At 40.8% G+C, this 20,637-nt stretch overlaps 1 protein-coding gene across 7 annotated transcripts in view; it reads left to right on the top strand.

The window, feature by feature from the left end:
- LOC139629823 (neuropilin-1a-like) overlaps positions 1-18,791 on the top strand; it is a 177,891-nt gene extending 159,100 nt beyond the window's left edge. For all 7 annotated transcript variants that reach the window (XM_071492705.1, XM_071492704.1, XM_071492710.1 and 4 more), the window contains 8 exons: positions 1,785-1,929; positions 7,198-7,380; positions 8,051-8,095; positions 10,941-11,078; positions 12,758-13,059; positions 13,551-13,647; positions 13,836-13,880; positions 15,035-18,791. In XM_071492705.1, coding sequence (XP_071348806.1) covers positions 1,785-1,929; positions 7,198-7,380; positions 8,051-8,095; positions 10,941-11,078; positions 12,758-13,059; positions 13,551-13,647; positions 13,836-13,880; positions 15,035-15,309 — 1,230 coding nt within the window. In that variant the 3' untranslated portion in view covers positions 15,310-18,791. The remainder of the gene's footprint in view (positions 1-1,784; positions 1,930-7,197; positions 7,381-8,050; positions 8,096-10,940; positions 11,079-12,757; positions 13,060-13,550; positions 13,648-13,835; positions 13,881-15,034) is intronic.
- The last annotated feature ends 1,846 nt before the right edge of the window (positions 18,792-20,637 follow it).

Below are 20,637 nucleotides of genomic sequence, written 5' to 3'. Positions count from 1 at the left end.
ATCATAGTAATTTACAGCTAAATACCAGCTAGTTTTTAGGAAATTAAATGAAAAGTTTTCAGGAAATTAGTTGGAAAGTACAGGACCTGTAAACTAAAGTATTCCCACACTTTGTGTCACAGTTTTATAATTTCCTAATATATTTATAGGAAGTTTCCTGACATTATATATTCATTCATCCATTACTCTTTTTTTATTTGAAATCTCATTGTTAGTATGTGCTGTACTTCTGCATGTTCAGATCATCTGCTGCAAACAGGTTAAAACACTGTAGGTTACATTAGAAAATAATTCATTTGAACTGCATCAACTGATTTTTATAAAATGTGCATAGAATACAAACCCTGGGGGGGATAAATTACTTTAAGTTTTTCATTTTAGATTAGCATTGGTTAGCAACACTCTAAACTCAGCTTGACACACATTAGCACAAATCTTGAACTCATACTACTTGAATACCAAATGCCAAAATACTGACCCTCACTGTCAGCGTTAGTACATGAAGTAATTCATGTTTACTGTCGTGTCACAGACATTAATGCTCAGTGAACACAATATTTACAAACTGTAAATGAGTCAGAGTTAGCAGGGAAGGCAAAGTGTCATCTGTCGCCTCTGGCCAGATGTTAAAAAGCACCTAAAATAGATTTTAAAAAGACATAATTTATCTGGTAAAGTTACCATGTTCAAAGGAGCATAAAAAATAAACATCATGCCAAAAACCGTTCAGTACAGTCCACATGCATCAATAAATAATGCAACAACAAAACGACTGAATTCATTTTAGTATTAACTTATATCATTGGCCATTAGCACTAATGGACAGTTTGTGTATTTGTTATTCCCATATCCAGACTCCAACGTTGGCTGCTGAAACAAAAGTTCTGTCCTCCTTCCAAACACAGTGACGTCTTAACACCGACCATAATGCCACAAAGCAGCTTTTAATAAATCAGGCCTGAGGAAACCTTAGCGGTTCAGACAGGCAGGAGTGTGTTTGGTGTTTGGCATCCCACCCCTTGGCTCCCAGTGTGACAGTAACCATTTTCATCTGGGCTGCTTCCATGTTGGAAATATGAAAGGATGACCTCTGGTTCTGATTTTCTGGCTTCTGCTTTTGCTTCCTCCTTTGATTTAGTTTTAGCTTCTTATCAAAGTGACCCACGCCTGATCAGAAGCGGACATAAACCCAAACAGTATCGTTTGTTTTATTCATACTAGGCACTGAATGGATGGGCTCTACATTCAATGCTTGAAAAAATGGTCAGTTTAACTATTCTGTGATTTAGCACTTTATAATTTACCTTGTGACACTGTCTGATTTATCCTGATAAGGAAACCAGATTTTCTACAGGTCCTAAAAAATGAAATTGATTCAAGACCTTAGAATCCCTTATTTTCAATGAAACATAGACTGAGATGATATTACATTTCTTGTGATGGAAGAATTATTTTTCTAGTTTCACGTTCTTGTAATTGGCAAAACTGGTCTCATATATCGTCCTAACTTACATTAGAAAGTCTATGAATTATGTACTTTGATGACTTTTGCAGATAACACTGAAAAATTAACACAAAGGACAGTGTGTTTTGCACATTTTCGACCTCTCATTACACCTCTTCCTTAAAATCCCCAAACTAATACAGTTGACTCAATACCAAACCCTTTGTAAGAACATCATAACTCATCCTGAGGTCTGTAATAGGCCATCTGGTGACCTCTGGTTAAACTGAAGTGAAATACATTCAGCCCCTGACGTATTTGTTTCTGTCTTTTCCCTCAGATATTCACTGGGAACCAGAACCATGACACCCCAGAGCTGAGGTCCATGGGTCCCCTTCTCACCCGTTTTGTCAGGATCTACCCGGAGAGAGCCACCACCGAGGGCCTGGGCCTCCGACTGGAGCTGCTGGGCTGTGAACTGGACGGTTAGTCTCATTTTAGTATCGGTGACACCTCGAAATGAAATGTGGTTCATAATTCAATAAGCCAACGCTTATCTATACTGGTTGAAAAGAGCTTTTGATATTTATCTTTAAAGCAGGTGAGAGTCATGTCATAAAGGAACATTTTTATTGCCGACATCACACACAACAATAAGTAGAGCAAGTTTAAAGTGGATCAGCTTAGTCTGGAAAACTTAACTGTCACCCCGAGGCCATTTGTCTCTGCGTATTATGTTTTAATATCATGATATTACACCATGGCGGATATTAAAGCAGATCACTTCTGTGGTTCCTTTGGCCAAGTTGTTCTCGGTTGAGAACAGAGCTCAGCTTTCACAAACCATAATTAATAACATACAGAAACTCAGCTGAATCACAACAAGTGATGTTTCACCTTAGATAATTGAGGTAACTCAGGCAGAAGGGTTGAGATTACTGCAGGTGGTCACTGCTGCATGTCAGGTTTTCTGGGAAGTTCAGCAGCAGCTCAGAAAACAAGACTCGTCTAAGCAAAAATGTTTTGTGCTTCAGGGCCAGATATAGTCCAAAATAGACAGTGGGCAGCAGACAGGCACACAGTTCTCTTTATACTTCATCAGATGTGTCTATATGTGGACATGTCCGCACTTGTTTGCAGTGGATTCAGTCTGCAGTTATAAATTTGGGGCTACATGCAGAAGGTGTACGGACACCTCAGAGGACATGATGACATGTAGATCTTTGCAGCCGTGGATTCAGAAAGTGTAAACTGGACTCACAACAACATAGAGCCACATGACAAGAGCACATAATATTAACATTTGATATCATCACATAGATGTTAACTGATGAAAGTTACCATTTTAAATTCAGTTGGTCTACTGACCTTAGAAAAAGAAAATATGTTGTGAAGTGGATAAATTAAAAAAACTGGGGTCCTTCATGGACAGAGAAAACACACTTTTTAAAGCTACGACCAGTGTGTGTCATGTCATTTACTCGTTTTATTTGCTCATGTTCTCCTTTTTTTGTACAAACAATGTTTTGAACAACAGCAGGAGGGCAGAAAGGTGTAAAGGATAACACACACTTGAGGTATTTGACATGCGTCTTAACAATGGAGACTGTCCGACCATAAAAAACATCCCCATGGTTACTTTTTATTGCTAAGCGACCTCTAGCGGTCATGTGAGATGGCGTCAGTCTTTTCAGCAGACGCTCCTAAACGACATGTTTTTGTTTAAGTGACTCGTGGCTTTAGTGACTATGACAGGAGCTAAAGAGGAAGTCAGGTAAGGTTGTTATAGCAACAAAGTCCACATAGGGAGGAGGAGGAGGTGGGGGTGGAAGGATGTCTCCTGTTTCCCACTGAGAGTCACGTTGCTTCTGTTAACCATGACCACGATCACATCTTTATTATTGTAACCATGACAACAAAGATCCTCTAACCTTTACCTTAAGTGCTTTAGTAATTTGATTTTGTGCCTAAACCCAACCAAACCTTTATCATAGATTGGTCACATCATAAATAAAATCTTTTCCAACAGTGATTACTAGAACTAATGACCTATATGATCGTTCAGGTTTTCTACACCACTGCTCTGTCTCCCAGCGTCGAAGCACACTGAGCACACCAACACAGCAGCAGTCCTCTCACATTCACTCACCAGTTCGGGACAAACTTGGCTTCTCCACCTTAACTACTTCCAAGTGTGTGCTAGTAGATGTCAGCATCGATGCCAGCATTTTAGGACATCAAGAAAAATGTTAGTGTGTTAGTGTGAACTGAAAATGTTCAACATGCAAACAGTATTTTCAAGATGTATTAGCATTCATGTGCGCGTGGCCTCGATCAGTCATCCAGTCATTAGACGGTGAACTGCTTACACTTCAGGCTGCTTATCTGCAGTGTTTGGTGTAATGAGGGAGAGAGAGAGAGCACATGAAAGGCTGACGCATGCCATGGCAGGCTACTATCTCTGCTACTGCAGTGGTCAGAGAGAGAGAGAGAGGAAAGGAAAGGAAAGGGAGGGAGGGCTCCACCTCTCACAGTTAGGTGAGGGAGGAACAGATGAAGGGAAGCGGGAGGAACAGATGACGGGACGAGGGAGGCTCTCCGGTGGAGTTTGAGTGTCTGGTTGCCCTGTAGGGAGAGAGATAAGAATCAGGCAAAGCTTGGGGGGGGGGGGGGGGGGGGGGGGGGGGGGGGGGGGTGGTTGGAATAAGGGGAGGGGAGACGCGGAGCAGAGATCGGATATTAATTTGAACCCGGCAAGACACAGGGGATCTGAGGAAGTCCTTGACCTCTTAACCCTGTCATTCTGTTAAATGAACCCATGAAACCCCCAGAATCTCTCAGCAGATAATTGCATTTCCATTATATACTGTGTGATAGAAATATATTTGATGTATTTGTAAGTTGAGATGTTGAGAGGTGAGAAGCAGAGAATGTGCCAGCAAACAGGCAGCCAGTGTACTGTACAGCATGGATACAATAGCTGCACCCCCTGCACATATTTTTGTGCAAACTATAAAATTAATTTAGGCAAGTTTATTTATATAGCACTATTCAGACACAAAGTGCTTTACAGAGGTATGGAAATACATTAAAAATTCTTCCTCTGACGTCCAGTAAAAGTAAATCAGTCTGTATACAAAATAAAAGCCTTTATATATCCAAAAGAAAACATAAGAAACAGTCCTCAAACCCTACTTTATATCACTAAACAAACAGATTAGAATAAGAAATAAACTTATAACAAGATGCGGCTACATTCAGGGATGATCCCAGTGCATACAGGGTGTGTCTGCATGAAGAGAGGGGAGTGACAAGGAGAAATATGAGGTAAATATAAAAAGAGTGCGGTATTTGAAGCTGCATATCTGTGTCTGTCCCAGATGAACACAGCTTCACTTCAAAAGGAAAGAACAAAGACACACACACACACACACACACACACACTGCCACAGGAGACATGACACAGACTGAGACACTTCAATCAGTCTGCTAAGGGTACTTTTACACACATATGTGTTAACTCAAATGCATGCAAACCACATGTGCACACTGGAAAAGACAGATACACACAGTCATACACATCAGAAATCATGGTCAATCATTCAGTGCACCTTCATGCTCACTGAGGCCGTTTCTCATTAATGTGCATGATGATAAAGTTTTGACCTCAAGTGCTTTTAACAGCTAAATAAGCTGATTAGATGCTATTAAATAATCAACATGTACTGAAGTTGATATCAAAAGCCTTTTTAAGGTGCTAGATTTAAGATCAGTTTACCAGCAGTACAGACATTTAATCTGTTTAATTAACCCGTGGTTCCTTAGTTATGATGGAAGTGTAAACAAAAAAATGTGTTTTTTATTTTCATATTTATTTGATGGGGCTCAGTTTTTTAACTATTTGGATTTCATTCAGTCGTTTGGCTTCAGCGAACAACTCTTCGAGTGTGTTTCTCTAAGAGCGGTGAATCCTACAAGTAGCATGATACCTGTTTCAACAAAAACATCAGGAGTCCAATTTAAGCGAATAAAAACAAGAGGAGAGAAACAAACAAGCTTACAGTGCACCTTCAATCATTTCAAATCAGCAGCAACTCTCCTCTTCAATCCACTCCGTTGTGCGAGGAAATCTCCATCCCACTCAAAATGTTGCAAACACGTTTAATTACATGCAGACCATCTGTGATTTTTACATAGCCTACATATGCTAATTTAAGTTCCGCTTACTTCATTTCCATAAAAACACACCACCAGACATCGACTGAATTTACCAAGATACAAGAGGTTTCCGTCATTATTACTTTGGTCCTTGATGGGAGATGAGCGGCGGCTTTCAACCACTTCAATCTTCAGATAAATTGAGACCCTTGAGTTTTCCACACGTTATTGATGAGAGAGTTCTGTATTCAACCTAATGTGTCTTCCTCCCAGTGAGTCACAACTCTCTAACATAAAGAAGGCAAAGCCAAAGGTCTTATTACACATCAAATGTTATTACAATGCACAGATACTTCTTACATTTAGCTAAATGTAACCTCTTATTTTTGTACATCTGCTGTGGTGATACATGATCTGACTGTGAGCTGAAGGCTTGGTCCCACCACACAGTCCCCTCTTAGATCTCTATCTCAACTTTCTTCAAATGTTTCAGTTAGATCTTAACTAAGTCCCCGACCTTTAGCAAATCTTTAGGGGATTACTTCCTGGTTTGAAGATTTATATGTCACGAAAGAGCTGTGTATTGGCCTGTTTAGACCAAAAACCCACAGGAACCTGTGATCAAAAGTTCCTTCAGGATCAAATGTTCCTTCCTCCGGTCTTGTGTGCATTTTCATCTTTAGCAGTGTAGGAACTGTGTAGCAGTTTATGTTAGTTAGATTGATAATGTAATAAAAAGCAACAGCTGTGCAACAAGCAACAACACTAACCTGACACGCCAGACTGTTTGTTACATGGAACCATCTGGGAAGGCTTCGTAAGAAACCTTCTGTAAAAGGGCAGGCGCTTTCATAAACTTGGCAGATGATTGGATGAACCATCTGTCTATCATATGACGTAGCAGGAGACTGATGAGGAAACATAAAGGCACGAAACCAAAACAGTCACTTCCATGTAACTTCCAGTAGCTCCTCCCACCACTGTGGCTTGGAGCCTGGTAAGATGGATTCTTGTTTGCAAGAAATCCAGCTGACTTCAAGGTTACAACAACACTTTGGCTCACTTTGTCTCCAGTTTCTTGTTATTTTCAAATTCCTGTTTGTATTTCCACCGCAAATTGAGAATTATAAATATTTGGTCCGTCAGCATCCTAAACATGAGGTGTTACACAGTATTTTTGACATGTTTTCTGTTCTTTTAATTTTTCTGGACATGTTAAGATAGTTAGAAAACTCAGTGTATAAACTCACTCAACATTAGCTCAGAAAGTAGTTTTTTGGGGGAAGAAACTAAATTTAGTCTGATGTTCCTCCAGTTGAACGGCAGCTAAAGCCCCAGGCCCCTGACATGTAGTCACCTTTCCAGTGCCAGAAAAGATGTTTACCTACTGAGCCAATACAACAACATACCTATGGCCACACACTCACCCTGCAAACCACTGGGCTTGTGCTGTATGTAAAGACTTAATATACAAAATGTTAATGTTGTTAAATATCTCCAGTTTCTTCTCTTTCATTGTTGACGTTTCTCATTTCTCTCTCTAGCTCCTTCCTTGTCTCACTCACACACTGTCTCTTCTCTATCTCCCTTTTCAGACATTACAACTACAGCACCTCCCACCACGCCCATCGCCTCTACACTTCCCATGACCACGTTTGGCGCAACCACCACAGCCCCGATCACCGTACCAGGCACAACCCCGGCTACAGACTGTGAGGAGGGACAACAGGACTGTCCCGGTGAGACTGAGGCACCTGATGACTACGAGCTAGTGACAGGTAAACCACCGAAACCCTTTTTACTTAGTTCCCACCCTCCTCCTATGTAGAGCCCCTCAAAACGTTTCAAAGGTGAAACAATACAAGGTAAAAATGAGAAAATAGATGTAAACAACTGGTTGAAAGAGAACAAAGAACACTGGAATAATTTATGTAAACTGCTTGCCGAGTCTTTTTTAAGAAGCGATATCAAATAAAAGTCTCCTGCATGTCTAACTTCTTTTTCATCCTGTGCCAGTCATCTCTTTCATGTCTACTGTGTATCTTCCTGATTTTGACAGACTGAAAACTTGTTGGACTTAGACCATGAAAAATTCTCCCTTATCTTCCCTCACGCTGTTTAGTTTTGTTTTTGACTGTGAATTTTCTGCACCACATCCATGTTCAAAAATTCTTCTTGATCTTCCCTTTTACTTTCACATGTAATCAAATCCATTATCCTGATTTTCTGAACTTTAAAAACTTGGAACAGTCCTATGAAAAAAACAAAACCTGCTCTGGATGAATTTTGAAATATTTGATATTTTCTTAATTGCTGTTCAACACAACATGAAAACTTGGTATTGATTTCTTATAAACTGAGGTGTGTTGAGGGTATGTTGGCATCTGTGTGGGTGGGACCAGCCTTGTTGACCTTTGACCTCACTTTGACTGTCCCATCTGTTAATAGCAGGAGGCACCACAGCGGCTGACCCCACCATGGACTTCATTCCAGGTGAGGATGTCCAACGCCATCTGCCTCCATGTTTAATATTCTCATCTTTCATTTATTCCCATCTTCTCCTCATCTATTCAACGCACCTTTTGTCTTTATCTTTTCTATTTTCTCTGTCATCCTGCTTTACATCCTCCCTTCTGTTCTCTACACTGTGTAGTAACTTTAAAATCAAGCTGAACCATTTTACAGGGAGATGTACAAATGAATGTGCCAGTGCAGGGCTGCCAGATCAGCGCATTACTTCAGCCAGTGGTCCCATCATTCAGTGTCACCAACAGTACTGAACGCAATCACAAAGAGCAATGAAACTGACTTTCCATGGGAGTAAATGGATTTTTCATCGTCCCAGCTCACAAATTAGACTCGACCCAGCTCGGCTCCGACACAACTGGACTGCAGAGAGAAGAAAAGGACATGTTAGATTTACAGTATTGTTAATATAGTTTTGTTTTTAATCATATTTTCTCATCTGTCATGTCAGTTAATCCTCTTGAATTGATTTTCAGGGGAAAGACAGATGGAGACAAGTGAGGAAAAGAGAGAGACATGTTGAGACAGAGAAACACAGAGCTACAAATTTAGCAACTTTTTGGACAAAAATTTTAGCGACTTCACATAGAAGATAGTTGCCCCTTAAGTACTGAGGTCAGATTTTCCCTCTGTAGGCAAACCTCTCTATGCTGACCACACTGCAACTGATGTGAATGAGCTTCCAACTTTGTCTCTGAATGAACATTTAATCAGTAAATGTAGCCAAAATCACAGTAATCTTCGAAAGTTTCGTTTTTGAGAAGTCCAAAAACAAATCATATTTAATTTACAATGATACGTGACAAAGAAAAGCAACAAATCTTCTCATTTGAGAGGCTGAAATGTGAGAATAATTTTCACTGTGTCAATATTTTTGCTTGAAGAATGACAAACTGATTTCTCGAATTAACTAGCTGATTATTTTTGTCAATCTTCTAATTTATTAATCGAAATAAAACTAGGAGACATGGTGGGAAAATAGTAGACACGTTTCTAAAAGCCATCCATTAAAATCACCTTTATGGACCAATTGTAGGAGCATGGACAAACTGCATTCAAATCCAAATGCAGTGATTTGTTTTGGTCGTCTACAGTTTTTTATTCTTCATGTCTTCTTCTTAGCATCATCTCACAGTTTATCATCCCTTGTGAATACACCAAATTCAATACATTTGGAGTAAACAGCCAGAGAGAGAGGGAGAGGGATGAATAGGCAGGACGGTAGAAAAATGGTCACAGTGACAGAGAGAGACAAAGAAAGAAAAGAGAGGGAGAGCCAGAGAGAGGAGTGAATAGAGATGAGATAGAAAGAGTGAGAGTGAAGGTGAAAAGAGAGGAATGGATGGAGGTATAGTGAGAGCTGGAGAGAGAGAATAAAGGCCTCATGGGTCTCAATTAGCCCAGCCAAAGCATCGCGTGAAGACAGCTCGGGGTTGGAGGGGGGGGTGTTACCGTGCAGCTCCACGGTCATCTCTGCATCCTATTAGACTCTCAGAAACAACATGTCCAGTGTTCAGATCTCTGCATTCATTTGGATGCTGTGGTGAACCGCTGCCGCCAGTCGATTGCTGGCACAGGCACAGAAGAAGGGAGGGAAACGTAGGTTGTTTTTTTTCTGTTTGGGGTTTTTTCGGGGGGCCACAGCCGCATGTTGGTGGCACCACGCCCTTCTGTGTGGAAGCTCCCTCCATTCCTCTCCATCCCTCTTGATGTCCTGATCCCAAACATATGTATGTGTTGGCGCTGTTTTCCATCAGCGGTGACGTTTTAGTTCCTGTGTTTCACCGCGGCCGTGAAGGAAAATGCCCTGTAGCGCTGAGCGACATATACAATCACAATCGTCTCTATGGCTCTCTCACCCCTTCCTGTCTGCACAAGCCTTTTGTTTCGTGCAATATGTTGTCCACCAGCTACACAATTTATACTGAGTGTACAATACAGCAGGAACAGCTTAGTAATATTGATGTTACAAGGCTTGCAGTTCTTTTTTCAGGCTGTCTCATCTCCCCTTCCCGACTGAAGAGGATTAGTCAGTGAAAGCAGCACAGGATCATAGTTTCTAGCCTTGACTTGTCACTGTAAAACTTAAGAAGAGGTTACACAGTTTGCCACATGGCAGCTTTTTAAGAACTGTCCAGCAGGTAATGCTTCTGGGAAAGTTTCTCTGGATGGTTTTAAAGGAGCAGATAGAGGTTTGTTACTGTGACAGCTACAATGTAAGGTTATCACATTAGTAAGAATGTGTTGTGGTCATTGTTGCTGCTCTTGGTTTGACTAGAAGGCTGTTTTCAAGCTAATCCTGGTCCAACAGGCAATTTACACAAAAACGACCGTTTGTCTGTGTGTAGCCGGGAGGAGCATGCAGCACTCATATGATGATCAGCCTGGAAGCAAAGCTTCTTGCTTTTTCTCATGTAAACAATGATATTTGTAGGGAGCAGTGTTTCTGCTTCAACCTGCATCAAACATATTTGATAGTGTTGGCTGGTGGGAAGCCAGTGAGGGATCTTGGGTGGGACATGAATCGCTACAACCTCTACACGTCTTATGAAGTTCTTTGCAGTCGGGTGACACCACATGTATTGGTATACATGTATTAGATGCAGCTAGCCCCCCCCCAGGCTAACAGAGGGCTTAGCACATTGAGGACTATAATGTTTTGAGAAACACAAAACACAGCAAGAATTAATCAACTAGTCAGTCGACAGAAAATTCACAACAAATGTAATATTAGATTAAACATCCAGGCAATTTATCGGGTAGAGTTTGTAGTTTCCAGCTTCTAACTACAGTTTTTTTCTCTGTACTTCAGCATACGTGTGGTTCGCCTGCAACTTTGAGTTCTTGTCATTCTGCGGCTGGACCAGAGAGACCGGCACAGGGGCCGAGTGGCTCATCCAGGCCAACGAGGGTCCTGCCATCCACAGAGGGCCAACCCACGACCACAGAGGTACGAGACACATGTTCACCTTTTTGTTCAAGGGTTTTTTAACCAGCACCACTCAACAGATGCTCTGGGAGAGCTCTCCGCGTGCAGCTGTTGAAAAGCCTGTCTAACCCTCTTTTGCTAGAAGTTGGATTATTTTTAACAAAGCTTTAAATAACACTCAACATGCTCAGTGCTGCTGGGAATTCACAACAATACCCATCTTCTGTTTAAAGCAATGAGGAAAAAGATGCCTGTGATGTAGAAAGAAATCCCCTTTGGACACATGGCCTTATTCCTGCTCTGAAGGATACAGACACTGTGAACATGGACTTAACTAGGCCTGGCACTGTAACGTGTCTGGTTGTCATGTAGGGTCTGGAGTCACTCAGGTGGTTATGCATTTCTTGAAACTTCAAAAAGAAAGGTCCAAATTTCTATAAGTCAGAGCACACTGATGAAAACCAAGACCTCCCTAGTGAAAGACTAAAAAGAAATGAGACATTCACTCTGGTTGGGATAGTTACCAACATAAGTATAAACAAACAGGCCCAGATTTTTGTTTGTTTGAACATCCTTTGGCAATAATTACACTTCTTCCTTACAAAAATGTTATGATAAGAAGTTTACATGAGCTTTCAAATGAGAGTTAACTTTAAGTTTGTCTTAGCACTAATGAGCAACAACAACAATAAGTTGGGGTTTTTTTCTTGTAGGAAATTCTCATTGAGATTAAATATCTATTTTTCCTGGTCAGCTTAAGCTGCAATGATAATGAGTTACAGACAAGCAACACAAGACCTGCAACAAAATCAGAACACACAGAAATACAGTTGCACAATCCTGAGTAAAATGCTACAATCTGGAGAAGATTTAATCACACAAACAACCTAAATGACGCCTTAAAACAACCAGAGAGAACAACAAAAAACGCTGTGATAAACATGATCCATGCAAAACAAGAACCAACACATCAAGACTCTGAAGTTCTCCAGAACATCAGCAGCATTGTAAAGAAGTGCAAGAATCAGAACTGTATTCAGATCTTTGTACAAACATGTTTCATCTTCAGGTCTGTGGAGAAAAGAGCAGAACATGCTCTGAGCCTTTAAGCATTTTGAAAATGAATGCACGACCTTCAAATACTTGACTTAAAAAAATAAATAAATACAGCACTAAAATTCATCAACACGCCTCAGCTCTCTGGCCTTCCCTCCATTCAAACCTCCTGTGATGGATTTTTTTTTTGTGTGTGTGGAGACAGCAGCAGCTCTAAAATGAATGATTTCACCTTGATTTTCTTGACTCAACCAGATCACAAGTAAAAAATGAGCTCTTTGTGATGACAAGTCAGAAGGAAGCCGGTGTTGAGTCCTTTGTTGTCAAAAAACCTTGTCCAGTCCCTGAGTTTGACGTCTGTGGGAGCTGCACAAGTGTCACACTTAACAATTGCACCCCTCTTTATGAAAAGGCAGTGAAACCCTCACAGCAGCAGAGACTTCTACATCACGCCAACAAGTGAATGAAATAAAGTGAATGCATGAGGCTTTGAGCGTTTGGAAAACTCATTGTCACAATTGAACTTGGTATCAAGCACATTAAGGCTTATGTTCATATAAAAGCTACAGACATCTGAAGCAGTCAGTATCTGCAGTGATGTGTTTACAGTCAGTTCTTACCTTGTCTTATGCTGCCCCCTGCAGGCAGACCGGGCAACTTCATCTTCATGCAGCTGACTGACACAGAGATGCCCAGTAAAATGGGCGAAGGCGAGGATGAAGAGGAAAAGATGGCGAGGTTGGCGAGCCTGCCCATCACAGCGCCGGACGCAGACCTCTGCATGTCCTTCTGGTATCACATGTTCGGTGAACATGCAGGATCGCTCCACATCAAGCAGAGGAAGGAGGCAGAGGGGGACCAGATCCTGTGGACGGTCAGTGGTCGTCAGGACAACCGCTGGAGGGAAGGACGAGTTTTACTGCCACATTCAAGTGTCTCGTATCAGGTAATATGGAGTCCTGGAGATGTCAAAACACACAATCTCAAAATTGCCCTGTGATGCACCTGTGGCTTTTTTTATGTGTGTTTATTTTTATGTAATTTTTTTGCCTCTGCACACTGGGATGAGTTCCAGTCAACTTGACAGAAAAATGACAAATCCTCAGTCTTTTTTTTAAATCAGTCCTTGTCTGATGCAAGTTTAGCTTCACCTCATTTACTTTTCCCTCCTCCACCACAACAAAGAGCCTTCATAAGATCCTTTCGGTTTCCACTTGATAATTTGAAAATAAATCAACGTAATTTTGTAATTTACTGAGCAAAACCATTAATTTGATGTTATTTCAATAGGGATTTAACAAGTTATATATTGCACATGTAAATATGCCTTTAAAGAAAAAGTTTATAAAGCTTAGTTGCTTTATTTTTTATTTTTAGCTGTGTATGTAAAGCTTCTGTTTGAATGAATGCAGATGACTGACTGCGTTTACTTTGCAGGTGGTGGTGGAAGGTGTTGCAGACAGACGCAGTACAGGTCACGTAGCTGTGGACAACATCCAGATCATGGATGGGCTCAATGCAGAGGACTGCAAGGGTGTGTATAACAGTGTTAGATCTCACTTGCACCAAAAATCACATTGTTATTCTACGTAAAATACTCAGTCCAGTAATGTGCTGTTAGAACCGGAGGTGAATGGTTTGATGTCGTTGACTTCTGTTCAGTTTAGTTTTGTGTTTCTGACTTTGGACTAACAACAGCTGCTTTTCTTATTTTCTTTTCAGATCCAGAATCTCCTACATCTCCACCGACTGAGATCTTCATCCTGCGTACGTACATCTCTGATTCCACTTCTTTAGCCTTTACTCTCATTTTTAGTGGAAACATCTCCTCAGACTTTAATGTTTTCTCTGCCTCTACACAGAGAAACTGATAAAATTACCTCTTTGAAAAGTAAGGTCAGTGAATGAAGTTTCAGCTCAGTCAAAAGCACAACTATTCATTATAGATGTTCAGAATGGTAGAATTGTTATTGACCAGTGAGGTGCGACCAAAACAGTCAGAACAATAGAAGAGGTGAGGGATCTCCATTCTGTGTGGCTTCTGCCCTTTTTTATAATCTTGTTTGTTTTCTTTCCAATGGTTTCCATTTCTTTCACAGCTGATTTTAATTTACACAGATGTGACACAGATGGTCAGTCCACCACCAGTGGTTTCTAAATGTTATTTAGGTAAAATCATCAGCATCAAAATATAAACACCTAAAGTAAAAGGCCTCATTATGCAGACTGGCCCAGAATAATATGACTTATGTTTCTGAATTGTAACTATAGATGTATTAGTGTGTTCATCATTTTAATGTTGCAGCTGGTAAAGGTGGGGGCTAATAACTTTAACAACATTTTAAACTGCCTGGTAGCTTGTGAATTTACCCCTGGGATCAATCAAGTCATATCTTAACCTGTGATAACACCCCATCTTTTTTGATTTTCATTATTTCTGCAAATTAACTAAAGTTAGTTAAACCTCAGTATTTGTTATAATTATAAATGAGTAGTTCAACACAAGTGAATTATAAATTCCTCATAATTGTAATTTGAAAAAATGTACGTACGTTACTTTCCACCACAGTTTAACTGCAACTCTGTTTTTCTGTGAACATCATTATTCATGCTGAGGCGGTTGTGAGGACTGTCTGTTTTGGAACCAGTTCTCTGGTGGTGTGTCTAACATCCAGGATTTAAGGGTCGACTGCCAAAAAACATTCACAAGTCGTAATATTGGGATGAAATAAATTAAAAGCAGAAGACAAACATGAATGTATGAGTGTTGTCTCCTGGAGAGAAGCCGAATGTAGCGTTTGTAGTTTATAGTGAAGAACATGTAAAACCTCCAGTCTGGTCCTTGAAGCCTGTAATCAGAGGCTTTTTTTTCATTTGAATGGAACATAACTTGTGTCCATATTTCTCTCCGTCTCTTGCAGCGATAGACTCCCTCTCACAGGAGACCAGCGAGCTTGGAGGCCCCGGCAACATGCTGAAGACCCTGGACCCCATCCTCATCACCATCATCGCCATGTCTGCACTGGGCGTCTTCCTGGGCGCCATCTGCGGCGTCGTCCTGTACTGCGCCTGCTCGCAGGGCAGCATGACAGACAGGAACTTATCAGCCCTGGAAAACTATAACTTTGAGCTGGTGGACGGCGTGAAGCTAAAGAAGGACAAGATGAACGGACAGACTAACTACTCAGAGGCGTGAGGGGGAACAGAAAGGCGGAGCGGAGACTGCTCCACATGGACACATGATGCAGCCAATCAAGCAGGAGGAACACGGGGGGCTGAAGCCACCAATGGCACGGCAGGGTGGGCTGACAGTGAGCCGATGTAATTTTATTTCTCAGGAGCAGCGGTGGAAGGGACTGACCTGTAGGGGGCACTGTGTATAAAGAACCTGTACAGCAAAAAAAAGAAGAAAACTAAGGATTCTATTTGTTTTTTGGTGTGCTTTGTTGATTTCATGTAATCACATGCTGGTGTTGAGACCAATTCAGATGAACGTATCGTTTGTGTACTTTTATGGAAAGATAAGATTCGATTTTTTTGTTTGTTTGTTTTTCTTGTCTTTCTGTTTTTTTTTTTGTTTGTTTGTTTTTTTTTTGCAGATGTCATAGTTTCACAGAACAAGCAGAGTATGTGAAATTTGCTATTCTGACATCTGGCTCTTTAGCAGGCCATATGTCCCTGTAAGTGTGTATGTGTGTGTGTGTGTGTGTGTGTGTGTACATGTGTCACATTCATATGCATCTGCTTTTAAGGTGTGTATGTGTCCTTCAGTCTGACTGTTGCTGTGTTTGCATGTGTGTGCATTACACTCATGTTTACTGTGTCTGTACACATGAAGTGCAAGCATATTTCTGTGTGTGTGTGTGTGTGTGTGTGTGCGTGCAGCGGGTACCATCCGGGCCCGTTGACCTGCGTCTAGTTCCAACAGTGCCTTTTTTTTCCTCCAGTTTTTCCGTTGCCTTGTTTTCTGCTGGTTGTTTTCTCATCGGCTGGCGTTCCGTCCAGGGTTCCTACACAAACACGCAGGAAGAGATTGTGATTATACAACAGATTTTTGTCATGTACTGTCAACTAACACGTGAGTTGGAGTAGATCTGTAGATCTTTTTGCCTTGATGACGGTTGTACTGACACAGACTGAAATGTTAAAACCCAAGTTAACTTTTAGGTTTTGGAAAACTTTGGAATTTCAAAATGAAACGTGTGTAGGATCCCTGAATGCCTCGTTTTCATGGCACATGACACATCCAACATATTGTACATAGGTTTTAATATATTTGAGCGCCCTTTTCTTTTTATATAGAAAAAGACACAAGTGCCGCAGTATCCTTTCTATGTTGGAATCAAACTCGACATAATCTCCAAAATTCAGAAAATGTACAAAAAATAGAGACAGAGACACAAACCTGTTGTTTTGTGTTTCTCTTGTTGCCATTTTGTCAATTTTGTTGCTGTGTTCTGGGAACAGGAGGTTTTGGGATTATGGAGAAAAGCCTCATGGGAAGCGATGCTTTGTGCACAGGGTAAAACGGACAACCTCAGTACCACTGAGATGCGGACAGCGTGTGGAGGATGGATCATCGGGACTGACATATTCTCTCTGGCACACGAGATGACTGTTAAACTCTGAACCTGAAGTGTGTCCACAAAGACTGAGCGTGTCTCCGCTCGGCTCCATCAGCACCTTCTGCTGAGTGGACAGGATGTGGAAGCTTCTGAACACTGACCAAGGATTACTGGTTGCCGTGACAACGCTGTTCTGTCAGTGTTGACTATCAGAGGAGGAATGTATCAATGATCTTTAATATAAAAATCTAATTAGGTTTATCAACCCCAACAGGTGACTAATGAGTCACCAGGTGAGCAGGTGACCGTCACGGCAACGCTGATCATGCTTCATAAACCTGTTTCCCTTCAGCTACAGTGGCCTGGAAGTGACACACAGAGCAAAGTCACATTTTTATAACCAAGACGAGTTTAATACCAGAGCAGAGACCCAACAGAAGTGCCCAGTAAACCATAGGGCTCATTTTTTAATTGAAGTCTTTTTCTTTTTGATTTAAAACAGGTTAAAGTTGGATTTTAAAAACGTCGCTTACAGTTAAAGCACTGTGGTTTTTTGTTTTATTTCTTTGCTTTTTTTTCTGTGGGGTTCTGCTTCATAATCAGAATCTTATTTGACTTCAGTCCACATTTCACTCACCACTCTTCACATCCAGGACCATTTTCTTAACTGTCACTGTTGTAAAAGGGTCTTATTCACTGTGAACCACTGTGATCATCGTCCTCTTACTGCAGAAACAACATCTGTGAGGGCACAAAGTCCTGGATGAAAATCAGGTTACACTGAAATCTGGGTGTTTTTTAAGTGAACATTGGTTAAAGCCTTGTGCTAATAAAGCCGCTTCGCTGTGTTGTAGCTTTTGCAGCTAAATGTGTTGTGATGCTGGTCGCTTGCTCCTTGCACTGTACAGGTGGGAGGACTGAGTCTTGTGTCACTTGTCTCACAATGAACAACTCTGCTCACTCTGCGGTCGTTTATGTCACCGATTGTACTTGCAAAGATTAAAAAACGCAGCTGTGATACGGACTGACACATTTATCAGCAACAGGGAGAACAGTGTTTGTCTTGTGTGGAGCTTAAATCTGCCCATTTTTAATGTAGCATTCCAGTCTGTGGCGTCATGTCAGTTCAAAACGTGAGGTGAGACTGGTCATCAGCATCAATTTAGAATCAATTCTCAATGCTTTCCTTTTAAAATGAGACATTAGAGACCAGTTTTTCTGTTTTACTGTGAGGGAAATCCACCCCCTCATCCAAATCAAATCCTCGTCTGAGTTCAGTAACGCCTGAGCGAACATTTCCAATCAAATGAAGGTGCTCTGGCTGTCGAGAAGCTCATTATTCGCTCTTAAAATCACACTGCTTCAATCGTTTCTTTTCTTCTCTCAGTGAAATATCAACTGCACTGTGTTTGCCAGACAAGGTTGTGGGTTGATGAAAATGTAATTTCAGTCTGACTTTAGAGACGGGAATGTGTGTGTTTCTCCGGTGAGTCAGACAGATATTAATAAAGCTCCTTCCCTTTTAAACAAGAAAGGATTCTGCAGCACTAGATGTGAAAACAAATGTTGCACTGATATATTTAAAAAAAATCTATGTGTTTATGATGTTGATTTATGAAAAGAGAGAGAGGAGGTAGAAGAGGACAGTGTTATTGTTGCTTCTTTTTAACACGGTTTCAGATGACAGTGTTATAATTCTGAAATGTACAATTTACAGAGATGTTTTTCATTCTTGAAAAAGCTTATATCGTCTCTTTGAAACGTAACAATTTTATTTACTTGGTATAATATCACCTTGTCTTTTTGTACTGTCACTGATGTACGTGCCATTGTTTTATTTTTTTTATTTTTTTCCCCTTGTATGACAAGAAAAAATGTTTTATTTTCAATACTGCTTCTGTAATTTTGCTGTCTCAGATCCAGAAAAAAACAAGAAAGGAAATAAGAAAGTAAAAAAAAAATGGAAAAGCAGTGAGGCCTTAAGTGACTAAAAGTATTGTTTGTACTTTGACTTTCTGGTCAGCGCCCAGACTCATCCGTCTCTGTTGTCTCAGACTCTGATCATTGACTATTACATTCCAAAGAATTGGATCAAATAAATGTTTTAAGTAAACGCTGCTCTGCTGTTTCTGTCCAACCTCAGAGAGAAGTGGTTTGCTTTCAAGGATCAGTTTGCTTATCCCCAGTTTGCTTTGTGTGCAGCTCCTCTATTTCCTTTGTGCACTGCACTGTGGATCAATAGTGAATTTCACAACAGCTCGCTGAAAAATCTCATCAGAATCAGGCTTATTGCCGACTACGTTTTCACATTTGAGGAATTCGTTTTGGTGCATAACAATAAAAATAGTAAGAGGAAAGCAAGTACTGCAGGCAGATGGTTTAAATATAAATAGAAACATTTAATAATAAAATATTTACAATAAAAATATAAATATAATACAATACAAAATGGATTCAGTGAGCATTTTAGTATGAATTTGCATTATTAAGCAAATCCCTCAAACTCCCCCAGCTTACAGTTATGAAGTGTTGAACTGGGACAGAGCTAAAAGCTTCAGGCTGACATTGACATGATGAGGTCATTTTATTCCCGGGCTCTTTGTCGGTCTGGTTGCCATATCACGCTTTGACCACGGCGTGGCAGTACTGCCTCTGGAAACGTTAGTGTGTTTGGTGTAGATGAGGTTTTCCTGCCCCAGATTGGTGCCACTGTAGCACGGGCTCTTACCCCGCTGCCTCCAGTGCCGCCCTCATGTTCTTTTTCTGTGCAGCCTCCCTTTATGCAGCAATGACTTACAGTGTTACGCTATAGTCTGCCTGAACCGAACGCTCAGCTAACTCTCCCGTGGACGGATTATCAGAGGCATGTGGCAGGATGACTGCCAGCTGATGTAAAGATGTGTAACAGAGATGGTGACGTCATGTGTCGTTTGGCCACCTGACAGCATCAGCTGTTCCATTCTCATCAGACATTGTGCAGCGATGATAGAGGCCGAATGTGGGAAGCTGGAAATCAGATCTTAGTTCCTTTAATGCTCCATTAATCAGCGAAGTGTCATTTCAACATGTGTGTGTGTTAGGTCAAATATATTAAGGTTCTTTACTGATTGGTTCCTATGTTTTCCCCCAATGAATTAACTTCAAATTTTATTAAAGGTTCCATATTTTTTAAAGTGAGATTCCCATGTGTTTTTTGATTATAAAGCAGGTCTAGGTTCTATATTAATCCCGTGAAAGTATCAAAGCCTCAGTCCACAGAGAAATGCACACAGCCTGTAGTGTGCTGCTCCAGTCTTTCCTTTTCACTCCAGCACGTCTCAGTGGGGGGTCTTGTACTTTTTACGCCACTACATTCATCTGACATGATTTTAATGTTGCGGCTGGTTGACGTGAAGCTAGTTTTAACTATTTTATTTTCTGTTTGGATAGTTTCCTTCAAGGTACACCAACAGTGGAATATAACTAGGGACATTCACCAGTATTTCTTCTTTCAAAAGTTACTCAATAGTCTCACTTAAAGTACATGTTGCTGATAATACTATGGCTTGTAAGTGAGTATTTTTACAGTGTTTTACTGATACTTTTACTTAAGTGAGCGATATGAATACCTCTTACATCGTTAATATTTTATAAGCAGACAAATATGTATAAGGAAAACAACACTGTAGCTTAAAGTAATGTCATGTCAGTGGGTGTTGTGCTTTAGTGCATATTCCTAAACAGCTTCTCAATTAAAGGTGTTCAGATAAAGTACCTGCTTGGTAGTTGGTGTTTAAAACTGTTTTATACAAGCATTTCTGAGACCTGTTGCATCACCTCATGGTAAAAAACTTCACTCAAAACCCTCCTGTATCCAGTCTGATGCTTGTCTCCCAGCCCCTGGTGGATCCTTTCTCACTCCAGCAGCTCAAACCCAGCACATGGGACAATCCAGGTTGGCCGCCTTCAGATAGTTCCCA

The sequence above is a fragment of the Trachinotus anak genome, unplaced genomic scaffold, assembly GCF_046630095.1.
Source record: "Trachinotus anak isolate AG129_WGS33_773 ecotype Australia unplaced genomic scaffold, CSIRO_AGI_Tana_v1 ptg000012l, whole genome shotgun sequence".
NCBI lineage: Eukaryota > Metazoa > Chordata > Actinopteri > Carangiformes > Carangidae > Trachinotus > Trachinotus anak.
This window is presented reverse-complemented; position numbering and strand designations above follow the sequence as displayed.